The 24,823-nt window shown below is 39.5% G+C and overlaps 1 protein-coding gene across 5 annotated transcripts in view; it reads right to left on the bottom strand.

The window, feature by feature from the left end:
* AMPH (amphiphysin) overlaps positions 1 to 24,823 on the bottom strand; it is a 118,634-nt gene that overhangs the window by 79,892 nt on the left and 13,919 nt on the right. For all 5 annotated transcript variants that reach the window (XM_072153287.1, XM_072153288.1, XM_072153286.1 and 2 more), the window contains exon 2: positions 1,600 to 1,680. In XM_072153287.1, coding sequence (XP_072009388.1) covers positions 1,600 to 1,680 — 81 coding nt within the window. The remainder of the gene's footprint in view (positions 1 to 1,599; positions 1,681 to 24,823) is intronic.

Below are 24,823 nucleotides of genomic sequence, written 5' to 3'. Positions count from 1 at the left end.
CCTACATGACAGCTCTGCTCCTCCCCGTTCGCATAATATCCCCTAATAAAGGTTACCTGGCTCCCTTGCTAAGTCATGGAGTGATTCTGCATTTCAAATTTCAACGCTCACCTGCATAACTCTTCCCTCCCACTTTCTGCCAGTTCTCAGCGTGACGATGGCTCACAGTACAGGAAACCTCGCATGTGCCCAGTGATCCGTACACCCTGGCGCCTGCGCAGTTCGCTGCTTGGGGGCTCGATGCGCCTGGCAGCACTCAGGTATGCAAACTCCCTACATAGCCTGGACCACTCCCTTTGGGTGTATGGTTCACTGCGCAGGCACAAGGTTTCCTATGTGGTGAGTAGATGTCACATTGAGAACTAGCAGAAAGTGGGAGGGGAAATAAGTTTTTCATTAGCTGTGGGGGCCAAGTGGAAAGTTATGGAAACAGAGGGGAACAGAGCTGTCAATCAGGGTGTCATGTAGTGTATTCTGCAAGGCCTATTCAAACCTGTCACCAGTAAAATTCTGACTTCTGGTGACAGGTTCCCTTTAATGGTTTTTTTTTCATATTTTTTCTATCACTCATCATTGCATTCGCTACTCCACATAAATATTGTCATAGTTTATCTACTCCCCTATGGTGAGCATAGCTAGAAAACTCTCTCACAAACCTGAATACTTCAGTTGTCTCGTGTCTAATGCTATATATGGCTATAGGGCAGTGATGGCGAACCTTTTGGAGACCGAGTGCCCAAACTACAACCAAAATCCACTTATTTTCCTGTGAAGTGCCAACATGGCATTTTAAGCAGTAACTTATTGATACCTGTTCTTCCACATCTTTCAATTGTATCGCCCCCCTGAGGCAACAAATACGGTTGAAAGAAGGAGAGCAAATTCAGACTCTTGTTGTAGCTTCTCTTCAGGGTCTCTCTGTAGGAAAAATGGTAGGTCCAGCAGGATGACCTTCAAAGACATTGCAGTTCTGTCAACACCTTCTCACTTTTCCTGCAGTTCCTAACAGCTAATGAAGTGTTGCTTTAATATAGCACTGAGAGCAGTATCTCTTAAGATGCCTGGGACTTGGTGGATTTGGTCCTATTTGGTGAACTCTGTCCTGGGGTGATGGTCTGTGTGCCCACAGAAATGGCTCAGAGTGCCACCTCTGGCACCCGTGCCATAGGTTCGCCACCACTGCTATAGGGGATGATGTCAAGCAGATCATTAATGTTGTTATTAGGGCAGAGTAGAAACTCAGGCAGGATAGAAGCAATGATCATGTACATAACAAAGAATACAGAACACAGAAGAAATCCATAACACTGTGCCTTACTGTCATGGCATGCTCAATGTTCATCCCACAGGCACTGTACTGTAGTCTATACATCAAAGCTAAATAGTCTTGACTACAGCCTGAACCAGTAGCAGTTAAATATACTAATAACTTCATACTTAGTTATATTGATTAATATTGTATTTCATCTACTCATAGGTTTTGTGTCTATATGTCCCTCTCTCATTTCTATTTCCAATCATACAATGCAAGTCTATGCCAGCAGTCAATAAAACTGCTAAATTCCTACTGAAGCTTATAATAAAACAGACACATCTTACCTCTTGTCTTTTGAAGTTCTGCACATATTCTTCAAATTGCACATCTTTTGTCTCGTCTGCTTTTCCGAGCCTTTGAAGTACCTGAAAAAAAGAACAGCAAGAGTTAGAAATGGGTGAAGAAACATTGATGTAAAATAATTACATTCACAACCCTTAGAGAAAATATATTTTTTTATCATATTGGGCTAAACTTAAGAAGATTTCAGGCTCCTTATTGAGGCACTAATGTGTAACCATAGAACCATTGTTAAATATTTTCGAATGACCTTCTTGGAAGGATTTATCAGAAGTCCCTTAGAGCAGAACTGTTGTAGCTGCCCATGGCAACCAATCAGAGCTCAGATTTAATTTTCCCACAGCTGTTTACAAAATTAAAGCTGACCTCTGATTGGTTTCCATGGACAACTAGAAGGTAGGAAACCTGGAAATGGGGTTTGTACAAGATCAGTATAGTTGTATATGTGTCAGTGTAGATAACGGGAACAGCCATGTGTACAGATATGCCATGTGAGATTGCTAAAGCTTATTAGGGAGTTAAAGCTAGTGCCCTCTAAAGGTTTGGTGAACCTTGTGCTGTGATCCATGGGTTCCAAATGCCTTCAAATAAGGGTAAGGTGTCTGTCCTGGTTGCCTCAATCCTTTCAAACAGTGAATTTATTCTGTTCTTAACCGCTGTGAATGATAGATCTGGTGATGAAATTAATTATGATATATAAATATGGACAGTCACAACTAGCCGCACATGCCCACCCAACACACTAATCCTAAAAAACAGGTTGGTCTATAACTTTCTTCATCTTCCAATTTCTAAAAGAAAGGACACAGTGATTGGGGGAGTAGGTAAATCTACCCATTTGTTAGTAAGCATTTATGTGGTCCATTTGCAGCATACTAAATTCTCTCAGATGCTGTGACATGGTACCAACATGATGCAATGGAAAAGGATAGTAATGTATGACTCTATGGTAACTAAGTAAGCTTATGTGTTCACTGAATGGTGATATAGCGGTGTATTTATTTGACAATATCTCCTATTTCTGATAGATTCACTGTGATTGGAGGTATTCTTAACGGAAAATAAAACGTAGCTTTTATTTCTCAATTAAAATTATTAGGACAAAACTATACTGACAGACAAACAACATATAAAAAGATTCTCACTTCGTCAGTTATTGTCTTTAGTGGGTATGTGAGCATGTGTGCTCCTTGACCCACTCTGAGTTTCTTGCGCTATGATTATTGGCGCATCTGCTGACGGAGTTAATATGTAAAAACTAATGTGGATGGATTTCGGTTAGGCAGGCAGTATCAAAAAGTAGTGATCTCTAGATCCTCACTGCAGTAACCTCTGCTGTCACAGTTGTGAGAGTTGGCAGAGGTGCATCTATTTAGAGCAAGGGACTATACTTGGCCCTATCTGCATGCTCCTATATAAGTTTGGATTGCTGGTCTAGACTACTTAAACTGACTTTTACGCCTGCCATGTTCCCCTAACAGACCCTAGGACCCTACGCGTTTCATTTTCGCCATAAACTCATCAGGGGTCTAAGGTAAGGCTTAGTTAACTAGGGTTCATTATCTCATAGTCTCATAGTCATGGCTAACACTGGCCATGGTGCACACCACACAGACTATGAGATAATGAACCCTAGTTACCTCCAATCACAGTGAATCAAAGCTTATGTGTTAATAATTACTTCACCTAAGAAGTCCAACCATATAATAAAACTTGAATCATGCAATTTTCTTCTCCAGAATTCTATAGTATGACAGCATCTTTAGAAACTGCATGCCATAAATAACAATATGATGGTAGTTTGTACATGGTTTGTATACAGAGGCTCAGTATTGACAACAGCACACAACCAATGAAAGTCTGTAGGTTTCAGTGGAGGTTCACTGTTGGCGTGATGTAACCACACATCAAAGGGGTTGGCGGCTACAGAAGGTGCTCCTGGACTGGAGCTCCTGAGAGAGGTAAGTATAGGTTGTTTGTTCTTTTTACACTTACACACTTATAAAAGAAATGTCAGATCACGGACAAAGTGATAATACTTTATCAATATAAGATTATTGGGAATAATACCCGCAGCACATCACAAGTGAGAGGTGTGTTCCCTGTTTTTTACTGGGTACTTTTTGTTTTGTTGTTGCGCTGCATGTTATAGTAATTTCACATTGAGATGTTGTGAGCTGCAATACCAATAGTACAGAGCTTTGCATGGGAAACAATGATGAACACAGTTATTTCTAGAGTACTGTAACCTCTTTTATAATCTGCTTGTGCAAAATGACTAGTCAGACTACCAGCGACCTAATATTGATGACCATTCTCACAGATAGGCCATCAATTTAGTAGTCCAGCAAAACTTATTTCACATAGCACATGTACATCTTAGAGATGGATACAGTCTTCTTCTGGCACTTGTTAGGGTGGGCAGGAAGACAGCATTGTATGTTCAGTAGGCTTTAATACATTAAGGTGCCTGTGCTTCATACAACCTTACACATGTTCCACTAATTACCAGGCTGTACCTGTACTTGTCACTGTTTAAATAGCAAATACAACCTGACTGTCAGTGGCTATTCACATGAGTTTACCAATGCTAAGAAACAGGCCAGACACCCTTAAGCCACAGACAATGGGCATTTCCGCATGTAATCTTTATGACCACTTAAAGAGGGACACAATTTTGATATGCATACCAGTCATTCCTAGACATTTTTTCACGTTTAATAGCAGTCAGACAACCCCTATTCCTCTAAACTACCCCTAACAAATGTGTGTGTTCTCAATAGAAAGGTACTGTACTGTGACTTTAGATGTAGCGTATTATAACTAAGGATCAGGCATAGTAATATTCAGTATGATCCAGTGGTGTAACTACAGGAGTAGTAGCCATAGCAGCTGCTATGGGGCCTGCTGTGGTTCCCAGGACTTGACCTGCTACACTAAGGAATGAAAGATGTGTACCATTATATACATGTTATACTGCACAATGTAAACTGCATAATATAAATGTGTATTGTATAATATGTATATAAAAGTGCACATCATCCGCATTATGTATATTCTGCATGTGTGTTTATATATATCGTGTGTATATGCTGTATGATATGTTTATACTATATGAATAACTGTATGAATGTATATACCAAAGTATAAATGTGTGTAAGAGTGCATAATTGTGTATGAGTAAAAAACTGCATGTGTATGTATATAATTATATAAATCTGTGTATATATATTTGAGTGTATAAATGTGTGTGATTGTAACTCACATTTGTAAGTGTACAAATATAAGGGGAACCCACTCAGAAGTCTGTTATGGGCCCCAGCCTTTCCTAGTTATGTCCCTGATATGATGCATCATTTTATCTGATATAACCTAAACGGAAATTGGGTAGCACCAATGGGCCTCAAGCTTAAAGGACATTTAAGAACCAGGATCAAGTATTGTAAATCAAGCACTCTGACATGCAGGTATGTGCCCTCTATGACATGATCTTTAAGCTTCCTATGCCCTGGTTTTTAAGAAAAAAAGCTTGGGGCTCCAGGCTTCATTTGCATAATTGTAAAAGCCTTTTATGTAAAAAGCAGGGCATAATAAGCTAAATGAAGAGTAGATCCTGGCAGAGGGGCACACACTAGTCAGTGTGCTTGGCTTACAATCCTTGATCCTGGTGGTAGATGTCCTTTAAGCAATGTGTCTCAGAGGCAGGTAGGGACCAACCATAATGGTTACTTGAAGTGTTATAGATCTCACTTCAACAAATAGAGGCACAAAAATCTACCAAATTAATCAGAAAAACTTGTCTAAAATGCTTTGTGACACATTTAATGTTTTTAGACCCTTTTATAGTTTGTATGAGAAAATGAACCTTCTCTGAAAGGGTGTGGATTCCTGACAAAAATGGATCAAAACATTACTCTTGTAAATTAAGCCAACAAATAGTAGGTGTAAGATTTAATAAAACAGTTTTGGACCTGAGGCAGATGACCATGTTTGGTCCATGAATCCGGACTGTGCCTTGGCCAAACTTCATGGAAAGAACACAGTATCAAGGTCAGGACTCCGAGCAATCATATACGAGGAGTCACTTCTTCTCCGTGGAACAGCAGGTCCTAACTATTCAGTTCAGAGATGTTGTTCTACGTGGATGCTTGGAGTTTCATTCCTGCCACTGTGTTTGGTTTGTGAAATACCGGCAGCCGTATGGTCCAGGATTCACGGACCACCAATGGTCATGTGTCTCTCACTTTAAACTTAGCTAGATTTATCATCCAGCATTAGACACTTTGATGAGTCTAGTAGAGTTTAATGTTGTCTTTCTATCTACGCAGATACTATTAGCAAATGTGCCACTTATGTATAATAAAGATGGAGGACAGGACATTGACACACAAGATGTGTTAATGAGACAGTGGTATTAATATTATCTTTAATATAAAGCTGCAATATATATTTTTTACTCACATGAGATCATTCTCTACCAATATATTATGGTAACAGACTTTGCTTGCTTCCAGATTCCTTTCTATATTTATAGAAGATAATAAATTCAATTTGCTTTAAACCAGGAGTAATGTAATTTCAATGCCGAGTATGTAAAATTAATGATGTCGTGCTATTGAGCATTAGACATAGAAAGATAGAGAATGTTCATTATATTCTGACAAATTACATCATGTTTTATTCCCTTAGGAATGTTTAGATGCTTTTTATTGAATTTGTGTCTTGCATGAACACAGTGTTTGTAGTCATACCAAGTAATGGTTGGGGGAAGGGATCTGTGTATCACAACTTCAGAATAATAATAGACAGAAAAGAACGTGTGACTTGCGCTAAAGGCAATTTAAATGTTACTGTCAATTCTTCAAACAGGCCTTGTGCAAAAAAAATAAAACAAATAGACCTTCAAGAAAAACAATGATCCAAGCAACACTTCATGGGTATTATTATTTTACCAATTTAATTCATAGTCAAATCAGACCTGTTTCTGATACTGATAATGTTTCTTTAGGATAGGGATTTATAATGGCTGTGTGGTGGTTGTACTTTTGGACTATCAAAGAAAAATGAACCTTGCACAGCAAAGTGTAACGCCAAGTAAAAGTAATGGTCGACACACTCAAAACAAGTAATCAAAAAGCCAGAAAAAGCAGTGTGTCACTGACATAATGGGTTCAGAAAAACATAACAAATTTTATTTGTATCAAACACTGAACACAAACACATATCTAAAATCAATTAAAATTGTACCGAAGTACATACAATTATCTACCATGTTGTGCACTGTAGTTGGTGCAGAAACAAGACACCTCCTGAATGGGCAAAATATACCCAAGCCACCCCTAAGTATTGAAAAAACAGGTATAAAGTGCAAATGCATATATCAAGCTGCCATAAAGGTAAATGCTAGGTAAATGGATGCCTACAATGCAATCATAGTATACATTCAATACAGGTAATGGAAGCAAACCCTAGTGCGAAATACAGATAACCTGGCAATAAGCCAGTAAGATAGCAGCATACAAACGGGGTGGTAAAGTGGTCAGGAGGTGGAGGGCTCCCCTCCTGACCACTTTACCACCCCGTTTGTATGCTGCTAAACAAAAATTGTTACAATTAGTTCACTGCAGTATGTGCTGAACAGTTTTTTTTTCATAAAACTTTGGAGAAATTATGGAATATCATATACCGTATATACTCGAGTATAAGCCGACCCGAGTATAAGCCGAGGCCACTAATTTTACCACAAAATACTGGGAAAACCTATTGACTCGAGTATAAGCCGAGGGTGGGAAATGCATTGGTCACAGCCTCCCCAGTATATAGCCTGCCAGACCCTGCCCCAGTGTATATAGCCTGCCAGACCCTGCCCCAGTGTATATAGCCTGCCAGACCCTGCCCCGGTGTATATAGCCTGCCAGACCCTGCCCCGGTGTATATAGCCTGCCAGACCCTGCCCCGGTATATATAGCCTACCAGACCCTGCCCCAGTGTATATAGCCTGCCAGACCCTGCCCCAGTGTATATAGCCTACCAGACCCTGCCCCAGTGTATATAGCCTGCCAGACCCTGCCCCAGTGTATATAGCCTGCCAGACCCTGCCCCAGTGTATATAGCCTGCCAGACCCTGCCCCAGTGTATATAGCCTGCCAGACCCTGCCCCAGTGTATATAACCTGCCAGATACTGCCCCAGTGTATATAGCCTGCCAGACACTGCCCCAGTGTATATAGCCTGCCAGACCCTGCCCCAGTGTATATAGCCTGCCAGACCCTGCCCCAGTGTATATAGCCTGCCAGACCCTGCCCCAGTGTATATAGCCTGCCAGACCCTGCCCCAGTGTATATAGCCTGCCAGACCCTGCCCCAGTGTATATAGCCTGCCAGACCCTGCCCCAGTGTATATAGCCTGCCAGACCCTGCCCCAGTGTATATAGCCTGCCAGACCCTGCCCCAGTGTATATAGCCTGCCAGACTCTGCCCCAGTGTATATAGCCTGCCAGACCCTGCCCCAGTGTATATAGCCTGCCAGACCCTGCCCCAGTGTATATAGCCTGCCAGATACTGCCCCAGTGTATATAGCCTGCCAGACACTGCCCCAGTGTATATAGCCTGCCAGACCCTGCCCCAGTGTATATAGCCTGCCAGACCCTGCCCCAGTGTATATAGCCTGCCAGACCCTGCCCCAGTGTATATAGCCTGCCAGACACTGCCCCAGTGTATATAGCCTGCCAGACCCTGCCCCAGTGTATATAGCCTACCAGACCCTGCCCCAGTGTATATAGCCTGCTAGACCCTGCCCCAGTGTATATAGCCTGCCAGACCCTGCCCCAGTGTATATAGCCTGCCAGCCCCTGCCACAGTGTATATAGCCTGCCAGCCCCTGCCCCAGTGTATATAGCCTGCCAGACCCTGCCCCAGTGTATATAGCCTGCCAGACACTGCCCCAGTGTATATAGCCTGCCAGACCCTGCCCCAGTGTATATAGCCTGCCAGCCCCTGCCCCAGTGTATATAGCCTGCCAGACCCTGCCCCAGTGTATATAGCCTGCCAGACCCTGCCCCAGTGTATATAGCCTGCCGCCGCTGCCGGACAGATCGCACAGAAGATATACAGGGGTCACCGGAAAGGTGAGTTTAGATATATTTATTTTTTTTACTCGAGTATAAGCCGAGTTTGGGTTTTTCAGCACATTTTTTGTGCTGAAAAACTAGGCTTATACTCGAGTATATAAGGTATGTCTGTTCTATTACTGACCTAAGGATGTAGGCTTTTTATTGAGATGAATGTGGATGTACTTTTTGCTAATGCTCAGAGCTCCTCCCTTACAGATTTTAGGCACCGGGAAGGTTTCCACTCATATCAGCTGTGCTAGAGTGACCAGAAAATCAGGATTAAGGTAAAAAGCATATCATAAGACCCAATAAACAGGTTTATTATGGTTTAGTTTGCTTTTGCTCCAAGCTCATGTTGGTATGGTTTTTGGTTTAGATGAATGTGACTGCATATTATGCACATGCATTGTAGTGAAGCACCTCCCCTACAGATGGAAAGGAATGTCTTAGAACTGTTAGAGTGATCAGGAAAATTGGATTAAGGAACGAGTTTTCATTGATTCACTAAACAAATGTTTTTGTGTTAAAAATTTATTTTCCACATTTTACAATTTATTTACGTTATAGTTCTAAGGTTGTACTCCAATCATCTTTTTATGTTTATGTATACCTGAATAACTTGGATATTGTATCATAATGGTGATAAATTTACTGTAAGAAGGCTGTTTATCACCTAAATATGCCCCACATATGTGCGTGTCAGAGTTAGGGAAATTGAGGACTCTCAATGAGAGATTCTGCTACACACATGCGGTACAGCAATTAGTGGTAAGACTCCTGGTCCTGGGTATTGGATGTTACACAAAAATTGCAAAGAGGTGATAAATTATTTCATTATGCCTAAAAGGGTACTGTAATTAATTTTTAATAACATTAAATTCAGTTATGTTTTGGTTACTGATGAAAAGGCTTTCTTTTATGGAATTCAATGTGGATAGTAGGTGTCATTTAGTTCCTGCTTCCTACCATCCTCAGTGATCACTGTCTGATATCCTTGCCTATAGTATACTAAGAGTACAGCATGGCTTGCTGTATGCTGTCATTCCACAATACAAGCAAAGAAGGCGATTTGTGCCATTTGAACAGTTGTGGCTCCTATGCACACAAATCAACAGACATTTAGTTAATCTGACCAAAGAATTACTAAAACTTGAACTTCAAAAATGCAAAAGCCAACACAAGATGGCAATGTATTACATAAAAAATAAACAGCATAAAACTACAAATAATCCTGGGAAATTTTCATATCTTTCTAATTTTCTGGCCCGTCACAACAAATTACAAGCTACTTTAATCAAAATGAATCATGGCTCACTGTGGTTTTATTGTCAACAATTGTAACAAACATGTATTGTTGTTTCTATTAAAATACAAAGATGTCTAATCTGCTGCAGTTCATTAACAGGCTTTACTAATGAACCCATTAATGGATAGGAAAATGAAGGCCATTAACATATTCTTAGATAAGTTGTGGGATTTAAGACATTCCTCATGAAAATCAGTAATGTGGTTAAAGTACATTTATGGAGCATATTGCTGAAATGTGTCCTACCTGTAATACCTACAATAGTCATAACCAAATAAACTGTTTAAAACACACATTTTTGTACATTTTGTATATTAACTTATAGGCTAACCTATTTCTATGTTAAATAAATGTGGGCATAGTGGGTTCAGCTATGGTTCCATTAGATTAGCATACATCACAACCATCCCTTGTTTTTTTTTTCCTCCTCCCTAGGAACTAACACTTGCTTTTGCATCCAAGATTTAACAGGACAGCCATGGATTTTCAGTGTGGCCAAGGTCTCAACCCTGGTGAATATTGATAATTTATGGTTACCGGTAATTTCACAGCAAAATGAATAGTGAAGGGGGGGGGGGGGGGGTAGGGGTGGCGTTACCAGAATAGAGAACATGAAGAGGTTCCCTTTCAACATCCCAAATGTTGGGAGTTATGTATTATTTGAGAAATGGCCCTTAATCAAATTTGTAAGAAACCTACAATCAAAATTAAGCATGATAAACCAGGGACACTTACTCATAGGATCCAGGCACAGTGGCTGTGGTAATCTCCTAAAATTTGTTTTCTATGACCCCCTTTCTTTTAAAATAAACTTTTAGGAATATGCTAATACTTATACTAATGCTAATACTTATAAATAAAGTTAATAAAGTTACAATTATTACATAACACCTAAAGATCCAAATAAACAAAAAAAAACGAGACAGGAAAGGAAGGAGAAAGCGCAACATGTCAGTATCCAAAGAGAACTCAGAAAGCGCCAAAAAACAAGTAAGTGTCTTTAACTTAACCTTGAACCTAACCTTGATTTTCCTTCCATTCAGGATGTTATTGTATTTGATCACTTGTCTGAATTATCTTATTCTATATAACCAATTGTACCTCTAAGAACAAAAAAAGAAAAGCCAGACTATAAATACTGTTTATAGTAAAAAAAAATAACAATCTTTATTACCAACAATACATACAATGAAAAGTGCATAATGTTTACATAAAAGATGCAATACAAGGGTAGCGATGCACAGAATAAAGAGTCATGCCAGGATAAATTATAGACATTCATAAATCATGGACAGGAAAGGAACTAGCTGTTTACCTTGGTGGGACTAGCTAAATAAACAAATGTATGACTTAATGTAGTATATGCTAATAAACCTCATTTATGCCACGTAACAAACACATAACAGCTCACCGTTAAAGTAAGAGCCTTACCTAGATGTAGTTGTAAATATGCTCCAATGCCCGGGATGACTCCATCCCCAACGCGTGTTTTGGATTGTGATGAGCCTGCATTTTCCCTAAAGGTCTTATTGTTAGAAACGATTTGATTTTAAACTATTGATATATCTATTTAATATTGATTTTAATTATGTGTTGTTTGCATTTTTGCATATACTGTTTGTGGAGTGGCTGATTGCCGAGCACCTTTAGTAGCAGGTGGTTCTGCTTCCGGGGTGTTCGGTATATCAGCCAGCTCCCATTTCAGCTATGACATCTATGATTAAGGACCTGATGGCCTGAAACGCGTTAGATGTGTATGGCGTCCTATTGCTTGTTACTGTTACCTGCATGTATTGTTCCTGCCTTAAATAAATAAAGCGTTTTTACTATGTTAACCGGATTAAAGTGAGTGCCGTCCTACCTGTTTTATCTACAATAGTCCGTAAAGCCAGATAACAGAGGGGTTAGGGTAGCCCTTCAGGCTCATTACCATAAGTTGATTTTGGAAGGAAGGGAGGTCATGGATAACAAATATAAGATTACCGCAATCACAGTACCTGAATCTACAGTCGGTATGGAAAGTATTAGGCCCCTTTAAATTTTTCACTCTTCGTTTCATTGCAGCCGATTGGTAAGATCAAAAAAGTAATTTTTTTGCTCATTGATCTACATTCTGCACCACAAACTTCTTACATTGAATGAGTATGGAGGCCACTGTGCTTTTAGGGACCTTGAGTGCTCCAGAAATTAACCTTGGGCAGATATGTGCCCTGCCACAATTTTGTCTCTGAGCTCCTTGGGCAGTTCCTTAGACCTCATGATTCTTATGTGCTCTGACATGCACTGTGAGGTCTTAATTAGGAAAGGCACACACCTGTCTATATAAGTCCAATCAGTTTAATTTTAAAAAGCTGGACTCCAAAGAAGGAGTCTTAAGTAAAATCAGAAGGAAATGGACAGGATGTCAGTTAAATATGAGTGTCACAGCAAAGGGTCTGAATACTATGACCATGTGATATTTCAGCTTCTGGTTGTATAAATTAGCAAATTTTCTGTCAAGATGGGGTGCAGAGTATATATTAATGAGCAAAACAAAAGAACTTTTTTGATCTTTGCTCAGATATGTAAGAAAAGATCCACGCAGAGTTTGCAGACAGCACTAAAGTATGTAGCAGGAATGCTGAATCACTCGGGGATGAACATTCAGGGATTATTATTAAGGAAGTAAATATACATTGGCAATTTATGTAAAAGAGTGGCCAACCACATTAAATTAATTCTTGCTATACTCACATATAATGTAATATGTGTAGGAGGATAAGTCTATGTAGTTTTGCACAGGCTACAGTCACAAAGTATAAATGTTTCCCTTTGCTGAGGGGAATAAGCATTTTTTTGGTATTCATTCATGTACTAAAGTCTCGGAGGTCTGACCTAGTTACTACCATCCTCATAGAACAATATGCTTATTCATGAAAACAATCAGTAGAAATATCACTGACATTTTCCGCTAAACACTGTAGGAGTTTATTATGGAAAAAAGACACTATAGGTGAAAAATGTAAAAACCACAGGATAACTCTTCAGCTGTACATAAAGCTAATTCATTATTCACCCTCCTGTAGCCAAGAACTCCCTGGGCAAATAACTGTGTGACTATTAATGGACTGCACAGTAGAGCTCCACATTTCCTAATCCATTTATGTATCATATACTAATAACATTATACAATACTATGATGACGACATAGAATTGTGATAGGACTAAAACAAAATAATTCCTTAAATGGGTAACATAAAACTTCTACTCTCTCTACATCTGCTTAAAGCCTTAAAGGGCAAACAAACTCCTCCGACCTCCTCCTCCGAATTGTGGTCCCATTTTCCTATGATTCTTGTAGAATGCTTTATGAACTGTTATCAGCGTAGGTTTATATATAAAAAAATTAGTGCAAAAATAAATTTACCTTAGAAACAAAAAAGTATAATTCAGCTTCTCACTAAATGTGACAGCATGGAAAATGTAACATTTGAAGCTATAGAGAAATATGCAACTGTAGCCGGAACATTATCACTTCTCACAGGGGCAGATGACAGAATGATTGGAAATGTTGGGATTTGTGTTAAAAAAATTATCAATGCCCAGATATACCAAGAGTTTTGGGCAACTTTTTTTCCCTTTTCCAACAAGCACAACAAATAGAGCAAAAACAGAGTGTGCACCAAAAATTATGTAAGTGGACCAAAATTTTGGTCCAGTTGTTTTGCATAAACTGTTCCAACCAATAGGACAGTCTTATATTACTCTAGAGTTACTACACAGACACGGCTCAATCTGGTGCAGAATCAGACTGCCTGGTTACTTTGCAACAGTGATTAATTTGCCCACTTTTTGCAGCTAGTGTTCCAACAATATTATACGGCTGATCTGCTGTATCTAAGTTGTCATTCTATAAATATCCAACTTCCACATAACTGAGCTGCAGTATCTAAGCTAAGAGATATTTTTGATATTCTTTTTTCAACTTCGGGCCTGTGCCCCTAATTCTTTAAGACAATCAGACTGCTGTATTTTTGCATTTTTAGCAGTTAGACGCTTAAACTGACCGAGGAACTTTCCTGTTCACATGAAGTCAGTTATAATATCCTATTTTGGCTCCTGGATATCTATTACACGATTGCTTGTCAAATGTATGTCCTTTCCTAAATTAATATATAATATACAGTAGTCATTTATGCATTACATGTAATTTTATTACTGTATTTGGGAAAATGTGTTGAGTGATGAGCTCAAAGCCATTTAGAATCACACTTTATTTCAGTTGCTCCTAAAAACACTAGAAATATGTGTTTTAGGATGTCAAAGAAATCCACAATAATTTATATTCCTATACTTATACTATCACGTAAAGTAAAACCTGAGTCCCAATTTAGTGCAGAATTTAACACAATCACAAGTAATTACATTACTAAAGTTATGAAACACATAGCTCATTGATTGTAAGCTCTTGTGAGCATTCCCCTCATTCCTTATGTTTTCATTGATGGCTATTACCATTTTATATCCTATTTTGTGTGCCCCCCACTATCTGTAAAACCCTGTGGAATATGTAGGCACTATTCAAGGTTTAATAAGGTTTTTATTTGTATTATTATTTCACATTTATTGATTTTTGTTGCATGCTTTGTATACTTTTTGTTGCATTTTACATAGTTACCTAAAATGTCTAGTCCAAAACATCCTGACCATGATAACATAGATTTTTGAATGGATTTAGATGGAATTTTAATCTCAAGATGACAGTCTTACTTCTTTCATTTAAATCTGCTGACATTACACTTATCTTCAAATGAATCCACATAGCAACATGAGATAGGAATAATCCTTGCCTCTTAAAGTGCTTAAACTCAACACCAGTAAAATAGCTTGACAGCATATTTTTGAGTAACAGTAAGAAGCCTAGCAAATGTATTAAATCCACATAAATGTCGCATATACAAATCCAACAGAATGAAACATAAATAGGATTTTAACATAATACACGCTGACTTGCATTAAAGAGGACCTTTCACCACGCCAGACTTCCCAAACTGAACATACCATAAAGCAGGCTCTAGCATCCTGATTCTGGGGCACTTGGAATTTTCTTTCTAGCACCCTCCGTTCCAGAGATATGACCCCTGGGATCTGACGATTCCAAGGTCTGTATGGTGAGAAAGGAGGAGCTGCAGCACGGGTGGGGGTGGTGGCTGCGGGTGTGAGCATGCTAAAATCATCATCGGGTGGTGTCAGATAAGAGATTCCTTTGAATTGGGGTGAGCGTGTGCCGAGCAGTGGCTGCGCGTTCCCGGCATCATGTGTCTGCTGTGCCGAGTGCGCGCAGCTGCTTGTCCCTGGCAGCACACAGAACACAGCGTGATCGCGCTGTGTTCCCATCTAAAGCGCATCCGGCACTGCAGACACATGATGCCGGGAGCGCGCAGCCGCTGCTCGGCGCGCGCTCACCCCAATACAAAGGAGTCTCTTATGTGACATCATCCAACGCTGATTGGATGGTGTCAGAAGATGTTAGCATACTCACACACACCCCCCACACATGCTGCAGCTCCTCCTTTCTGACCATACAGACCTCGGAATCGTCAGAACCCGGGGGTCATATCTCTGGAACGGAGGGGGCTAGAACGAAAATTCCAAGTGCCCCAGAATCAGGATGCTAGAGCCTGCTTTATGGTATGTTCAGTTTGGGAAGTCTGGGGTGGTGAAAGGTCCTCTTTAAACATTTAGTTTGCAGGAGCTCTGAACCGCCAGCAGCAGGTTGTTCTACGACATCCCATATCCTGCTGGCTTCCAGCAGATGAAGGGGAAATGCAGGCATTACCAAATGCAATCCCTATGTGCTTATCACGTAGTGGCCCCCCTTTATCCATTGGAAGTATCAGGACTCCGGATGGGACGGGACAATTGCTACAATATAGAAATGGGCGCTACTCTGATGTCATGACAGTTAGCCCAGTGAAGTGTCCCAGATCTGCCAATAAATGACAGGCGGTCCCCTACTTAAGGACACCCGACCCCTTACAGATGACCCCTAGTTACAGATGGACCTTTCTGAGCTCTGGTCAAGCTTTCTGAATGCTTTACTTTGCTAATTGCACATTGTAATGCATGGGGAGTAAAATCCACATATACTGCCATACTGTAGTATGGCAGTATATGATAGGATCGATCAGACTACCTAGGGTTTGAGTACCCTAGGGAGTCTGAAAAATAGTAAAAATAAAAAAAAGTTTAAAAAAAAAAATTATAATTTTATAAAACCTATACAAATTTGGTATCCACATGATCATACCGACCCAAAGAATAAAGTAGACATGTCATTTGGGACGCAGAGTGAAAGCTGTAAAATCCAAGCCCACAAGAAAACGTCACAAATGTCGTTTTTCACCATTTTCACTGCATTTGGAATTTTTTTCCCACTTCCCAGTACACGCCATAGAATATTAAATACCGTCACGATGAAGTGCAATTTGTTACGCAGAAAATAAGCCATAACACAGCTCTTTATGTGGAAAAATAAAAAAGTTATAGATTTTTGAAGTTGGTGAGTGAAAAATGGTAGTGAAAAAATTAAAAAAGGCCAAGTCGTTAAGGGGTTAATCAATAAGAAATTTAAAATTTAAATCACTACCCTTTTACCATTTTGCAATTAAAGAAAATAACATATCCAAATTCTGAAAATGCCCAAACAAAAAAACAATATATCTGAATTGTATTATATCTTAATTCTTCTAATAGGGCCACATGAGAAATTGGAATGGTTTGAGATGGACACACTAATATACTTAACTCACTTCTACAGAATACCTATATACTGTATTCAGTAATTAACCTGCCCTTACATTAAAAAACTGTAAAATATAAATATTACAATGATTCAATGAAAATATGGAGCAATTAATTGTACAATTATTCAGGGGAGTTCAAAGTATTTAACAATCTGATGCAGGCCAGTCAGAGATAGTTAGAGGGCCCTCGGGTTGTAAAATGCCCAGGTCTGGTCTATAGTAAAGAAAGGAGAAGGCAGAAGCGATAATAAACTGCTTCTACCTCTTCCCCAATGTCTCTGGCTGCCTTTGACAGCCAGAAACCCGGTTCTGCTCCCACAACCAGCCTGGGAGCAGGACAAACTCCAGTGATGCCAAGAGATGGTGGACTTGGGACCCATACCAACTGATGTCTTTTATTAGGTACCGGCGGTCCCCTACTTAAGAACACCCGACTTACATACGACCCCTAGTTACAAACGGACCACTGGATATTGGTAATTTATTGTACTTTAGTCCTAGGCTACAATAAACAGCTATAACAGTTATCACAGGTGTCTATAATGAAGATTTATTGTTAATCTTGATTCTTATGACAACCCAACATTTTTAAAATCCAATTGTCACAGAGACCAAAAAAGTTCTGGCTGGGATTACAATGATAAAATATACAGTTCCGACTTACATACAAATTCAACTTAAGAACAAACCTACAGACCCTATCTTGTATGTAACCCGGGGACTGCCTGTAATTAGGTAAAGGTCATTAGGAATTAGGTAAAGGAAATCTACCAATCTCGCAGCAGCATGAATCCAGCCATAAGTTTATTATGGCCTTTGTTGTCATAAAACAAAGTATTATCTTTATGTAAATAAAGCACTGTTCTTCTGGGGTCTCTGGATATTAAACCCTTTACCCCAAAGCACTTCACTCCCACCTCCCTGCTTTTACTGTGCTCCCCCTCACACTGTCTGATGAACAGGCGGCAACACAGAGCTGATACTCACTGCTGCCGCAAGATTTCCGCAGACAGTGTAAAGGGGGAGAACTGAAGGAGCAGGGAAACACGGGAAAAGAACTTTGGGGGGAATGAAATAGACAGAGAACCCGCAGTGGCTCTGGTAAAGCCCTGTGAAGAACCTGTGGTTCATTTATATAAAGATAAAATTTTATTTCATGACTATAGTAGTAGAGCAACAGTCCTACTGACCAATATAGGCATAATCATGCTGTTAGGAGCTATCCAGCAGCTTCAAGGGTTAAATAAAATACTAATTGATGGAACATTTCAAAGATGGCAGAAAACAGTAAACAGTAAAAGGGAAAAAATCTGCCTAGACTTAAAGTAGGTAATATAGAGCAGAGTTCCATAACCGGTGGCTGAGTACATCATATTCAGTCACTGATTCAGAGGTAATATTTGCAGCTCAAATACTTTTTCTTAAAATAATATTGTAGGTTTATTTTCTAATGTATGATGTGTTTCCTGCAGAAGGTTTTCCTATGACTGAAGGACCACCACGAGTGTGTTATACAGTGGTAATGAACTTCAGCACTAAATATAATCAAACGTTGACAAGATTTTTAATTAGTGAAACCACAGAGCAGAGTTAACTCTCATCTTACAGAATATAATTAAAAGCAACTTGAATGTTCCTGTACCCAGGCTTTACCATAAATCATACAGCCCGCACAATACAAGGCACAGCAAAACCAGTAACTAGCAATTTGTACAGCAGTTCCCCTTGTGATGTTGAGATTAGCCATAGAGGGTTTCCAGAGATTGTTTAAATTGACCAAATTATTATTTTGTTTTCTAATCATTAAAAGGAATTGCTCAAAAAAAACTAAAGGAATTGTCCAAATTAAGAAACATGGTTCCTTCATACAAAATCCTTTTCTTTTAATAGGTAAAATAATGCAGCTGTCTTGAAATTATGATACCTTTCAATTGAAATGAAAAAGATGATGTTACAAAAGTTATCTATAAAAGGTATCATCTCAAGATGTCTTCTTTATTCCATATATTAAAGGGGTTGTCTGCAGTTCTTAAGTCATCCCCTATAAGTGGAACAAGGTGATCAATGAGAGTCTGACTGCTGGGACCCCCACTAATCACTAGAATTTGGTCCCCTGCAAGCCAGAGAAGAGGAGTCTCATTCTAATTAATGGATAGAGTAGCATTCAGTTCTATGGAAGCAGTCAGAGATTGCCGAGCACAGCGTTCAGCTGTATCTGGTACTCCCATTTACTGTCCCATGCACCAATTTTTTTATAGCACCAGTTTGTACTCCAGAGCTATTCTTCCTATTACAATTGAAAAGCAGGCACCATAAACCACCCATTGAATGTATGAAGTTGAAACATCTCTGGTTTTTTTCTACCTTTTGTGTAAATTGGACCAAATTCAAACTTGTGTTGGGACTTTCTGTAACACTTTCTGTTACCGAAACTAGAAATGGAATGTCTTTTGCTTAGCATCTGTTTTCCATAGACCAGTGATGGCTAACCTTTGGCACTGGTGCCAGAGGTGGCACTCTTAGCCCTTTCTGTGGGCACTCAGGCCATCACCAGAGATGACTCCAGGTATCTTCCTGCAGTCCCAGACAGCCCAGGACTTGCTGTGCACAGAGCTATTTTAAAGTGACAGCTGGTCCTGGGACTATTTTCTGCTTTATTGGTGTCCTCAGGGGCTGGTATAAATGAAAACTGTGACAGAGAAAGGAGTATATATCACAAATTAAATTTCTGTGTTGGCACTTTGCGATAAATAAGCGGGTCTTTGTTGTAGTTTGGGCACTCGGTCTCTAAAAGGTTCGCCATCACTGCCATAGACTACCACTGTAGGCAAATGCAGTCTTGGGCCACCTCTAGTTCCTATTAGCCTGTTTTCATAGTACATTTCCTTGAAGATGTGCTCTAAAATTAAAACCTGACCCATAAAATAGACTACATTGTACATTGTAAACTTGTAATATATGTGAATGTACAGTAACATACAGCACAGTGGAGTGAGGTGTTTATTTTCTTGCTACTGTATATCAGACAGGTCTACAGTACTTAGTGCTAAATCCATTAAGTGGTTTACACTGCAGGGTTACTTAAGTCTAACACTGTGACGCTCATATTTCAAGACAATTAACTTCTAACCTTTCCTTCTTTTTTAACTCCTTTTTACCAGAGAAAATATTGAGATCTATTTACTAGGTTCCAGTAAAAAATATACATATACGTAAAAGTGTTTAACTACTTATATGAGAAAAACTAAAAATAAAGAAAGTAGCCTCATTGACCCACCACTGCCTTTTCTACACTTTTGGGTCCAGTTATAAAATTACAACATAGGGGATTATCATTGCTGCATTATTGAATTGTAACAGTAACCCACTAGAGACGGGACTGCGCAAGGAAGTGGTCAAGTATGAATTTGTTCCAATCAAATAGGCTTAACATACTTTTCACAATCCCTCTAACTACAGTAATTAAAAGGAAACCCTGTTTGCCAAAAAATGAACTGTAAAAATCTAAGGTAAAATCTAAAATCCATGATATCATACTGAATTCCATTTTCAGGTTTCCTTAGTTAGTTAATGTAGGATTTAAGGCAGGAATCATTTAAATTTCCTCTAAAGCATTAAATAATTCTCTGCAGACAAAATATGTAGAATTACAGATCCCTCCTTATATTTGACTTTTTAACTGTCGTTAAGCTCCATTTACCTAAAAGCCCTGACCCCATTACAGTCGTCTCTCCAAGATGAGATTACCCACAGTCACCTGCTGCTTCTTAAAAGCCACTTGATATATATAGTACAATTTTACATTGCTCTTTAAAGAGTAATGCTAAAAAATGCTGCTTGTGTTAGTGGACTTCTATAATGGAATATCTTCATTAGAAATGATCTCCATTTTGGACTTCTATTGCTGCTTACATTATCTTTTCTACATGGAAGTATTTTTGGGAGGATATTATCACGGACTGGAAAAGGTCCTTTTAACCCCTTAACGACCTGGACCTTTTTGTTTTTTTTCCCATTTTTCACATCCCACCTTCAAAAGTCTATAACTTATTTATTTATTTTTTGTGGATACCAAATTTGGATACCAAGTTTTATAATGTTTTCATATATTTACAACTTTTTTTTATTTCTCCATCGTCTGGCGCTAATAGCTTTCTCATACTTTGCTGTACAGAACTGGGTGGTGTCATTTTTTGCGAGTTTTCAATTCTACCATTTTTAGGACTGTGCCATTTTCGACTTTGGGCACTATTTACCGTTACAGGGTTAAATGCAGTGATAAATCGTTATTATTTTTTGATAGGTCAGGCATACCTAATGTGTTTTTATGATTTTTACTGTTTATATATATTTATATGGTTTATTTGATTTTTTTCCCTTTTTTTATTTTTACTATTTTTAGACCCCCTGGGGCCCTTTAACCTCAGGTTGTCTGATTGATCCTACCATATACTGCCATACTACAGTATGGCAGTATATGGGGATTTTCCTCTTCATTCATTACAATGTGCAAATCACACATTGTAATGAATGGGTCAAAATGAGACAGCCCGGATCTCCGGAAGACCCGAGGCTGTCATGGCAGCCGATCGCGCCCCCCCCATTGACGTCACATGGAGCGACGATCTTCTTTTTGAGATGGACGGGATAACATCCACAATCGGTGCTGTTGCCATACCTCCCAACAGAATTCACAGTGGACTGATACAAGACCACTTATATTATCTTTCACATAAAACCACTCTTCAAAAAGACTAGGACAAAGGCATGACATAATGGGGCACATTTACTTACCCGGTCCCTCGGAGTTCCCGAAAGTGCATTGTCCGACGACAACGCACTGTGCCGCGATTCACTAAGATTAGCTCCCGATATCCTGTATCTGTCGCTTCCCCCAATGTAAGTGCATTAGTTGCGACACAATTTTAATCTTAAATCCCACGCTCAGTCCGAATCAGTCAGGTCGTCCAACGCCCCAACCCCCATTTCTGTCGCATGAAAGACGCAAATCCTGAAAACCATTTCAGTCCAACTGAAATGCGATCCACGGACCCTCATTAAATAAGCCTCAATGTGTGGTGTAAATAGAGCGTGTTCCTATGTGCAGTAACCAAACATAAAACCTGTGCAATGAAATTCGCCTGACTATTGTACCATGTAAGATGCAGGGGAAAATGGGCTTTAGTACAACATTTTGGATCTTTGGATCTAGAAATTGCCTTCCAAATATAAATAGTATCCTGCACATATTACCCATGCTATTTACATGATAACTATAACATCTGATCTCTTCCCTGATTAAACAAAATATATCATCAGGATCAAGAATTTCTAACAGAGCGCACTTGCAGGTGTGTTCCCCCTCTGACAGGATCTGTTCCTCTTTTAGCTCCTTATGCCCTCTTCTAAAAAAAAAAAGCCTTTTACAATTATGCCAATAAGCCTGAGGGGCTTTGGGCTCTGTTGTTCATTAATTATGCACATCTCGGTGCACCCCTGCCTCTCTGGGTGGGTAGGGGAAGAGCTAGGCAGTTAGCCTGCACAGAGGTGTGCAGAGCCTATAGCCCCTCATGCTCATTTACATAATTTTAAAAGGCTTTTTTTGTACAACCCTTTTAACATGTAATATCTGCAGTCAGATAAGAAGAAGCTTTACAAGTGAACAGCTGGGAGATGTGTAGCTGTTCTTATATTGGGGATATATAGCAATGTCCTGCCAGAAACAATAATGGCGCCTATATGTTTACATAAATTTGTAGCTAAGTTATAAAATTATTTTAGCAATGGAGTCTTATAGTGAAAGAAATGCTTTGCCATCTGTGTTGGCATGTGCATGATGGTATCACAAACAAGTCCCAGAACAAAGAGACTGCTGTTCATATTTTCTTGGTTACAAATATGTGTCACTTACATAGACAAGCATAGAGTACGTGATTTGTGGTCTGCAGTGAAGACGCTGTGTGATCAGATCACAGTTCTGATTCCGCCATGTAATGGAAGACCCAAAGTTTATAAGTGCTGCGTTCTGCTCAATACAGTTCACATGTTATGTCCTCCAATATACAAGACCAGGACTGGACTAGGAATATACTTTTGTTTGTGAGCCAATGTATAATAAAGCTCGCCCCTAGCTGCCAAGTCACTTTTTAAATGGAATAATTTTATAGGAATAATAGTGATGTCCGGTACAGGTATAACATACATAGCAAGATAACAAAAGCAGTAATGTCACAATACAATATAAATGTACACAGTAATGTCACAGTACTATATGCTTAGTAATGATAAAGTATAGGAATTGTATTAAGGGTCAGTTCACACTAGAGTCAGGGGTCTCCATTTCACTCTCCATTTTAGAAACTAATAGAAACTAAGAATGGCAGGTGAACGTAAAGTGTCCATTTACCTTCCATTCCTCATTGACTTCCATGTAGAGAACTTTGCTTTCCTTTAAAGGACACCTGTCATCAGGTCTGTGTCACTTGTCCTGTCACTACTACCTGTTGGAGCAAGTAGGAGTGACATACATTAATCATTATAAAATCATCTTTTCTTTATTATGTAAATGAGGATGGTAATCTGGTCAGAGGCAGTGATGTCACCCCTAATACCCCTCCCAGCTCCTCCCCCTGCTCATGTCAGTGTGTAATGTATAGTAAAGCATTGCAGGTGTCTGTGCTTTATCTGCTGACATGCTGCATCCTCCTAATACACGTGTGAGACACAAACTTCAGTTACACATGTACCTTAACACGGCTGCCTGGAGCTGTTGTATCTCTCCTATACACACACAGCCTGCAGGGGGTGCCAGCACCAGGAAGCACATGGAGTAGCCATTACACCTTATACCTCACATCATTATACAGGCTGTCAGTCAAGCACTGGGGGTGTGGCTGTGCCTCCCACTTATGAATAAGCTGGACAGCTTGAATAAGATAATGACTCATTGGACATCTGACAGGTCATTTGCATACAGCTTTAGGGCCTCATTGCTTAAGTTTACAGGCATGAGGGACAATGAAGGGATAGAGGCAATGCTTTCTAATGGCAGTTTATGAAAATATATTTAGTTTAGGGGGTTAGTTTGCCTGACGGGTTCTTTTTAAAATCTGGCCTCCTGATAAAATCAGTGGATGCTGAGCTTAGAATTTCCACTGTAGCCTGCACCGTTCCTGGCACAAGTTATAGGTGGTGCATAGATGCCGGCGCACTCTGACACCGGGCATGTGTCTTTCAGACCACTCCACACCATATGGGGTGGAGGTGGTATAAGGGGGAAGAAATAGTTTCCAGTGTCAACTTATTTAATAAACAAACAATTTTCTCTCAAGTAATCCATGACATCACAAGTGGGAGGTTTGGTCAAAAGCCCCTGAGAACAGAGGATTTTCTGGTCCACCTTCAAGGTTTCCTCTGTATAGTGAAGCACTTAGCCACTAGATGTTTAGGGTACTGATATGCAACCTCATTTGCCCACAGCCAAAAAAACCTTGTGATATCAGTTTTATAAATGTTGCGATTGTCTTCTAAAAAGTCCCCTCCAAAAGTAAACTACAGGCGGTCCCCTACTTAAGAACACCCGACTTACATACGACCCCTAGTTACAAATGGACCTCTGGATGTTGGTAATTTCCTGTACTTTAACCTTGGGCTACAATAATCAGCTATAACAGTTATCACAGGTGTCTGTAATGAAGCTTTATTATTAATCCTGGTTCTTATGACAACCCAACATTTTTAAAATCCAATTGTCACAGAGACCAAAAAAATCTGTCTGGAGTTACAATTATAAAATATACAGTTCCGACTTACATACAAACTCAACTTAAGAACAAACCTCCAGAACCTATCTTGTACGTAACCCGGGGACTGACTGTATTAAAATACTAAATTATTAACATCTGTCAGCTACCACATCAATCCACAAGTAAAACCCTTTCCATGCATTCTTGTTTCCCAGTAGTTGTAATCTTTAGAGAAAAGTCAGTTTTCACTTTTGTGAATCAA

This window comes from Engystomops pustulosus, chromosome 5 (assembly GCF_040894005.1).
Source record: "Engystomops pustulosus chromosome 5, aEngPut4.maternal, whole genome shotgun sequence".
Lineage (NCBI taxonomy): Eukaryota > Metazoa > Chordata > Amphibia > Anura > Leptodactylidae > Engystomops > Engystomops pustulosus.
The sequence above is the reverse complement of the archived record's forward strand: the minus strand, read 5'-3'. Positions and strand labels throughout refer to the sequence as shown.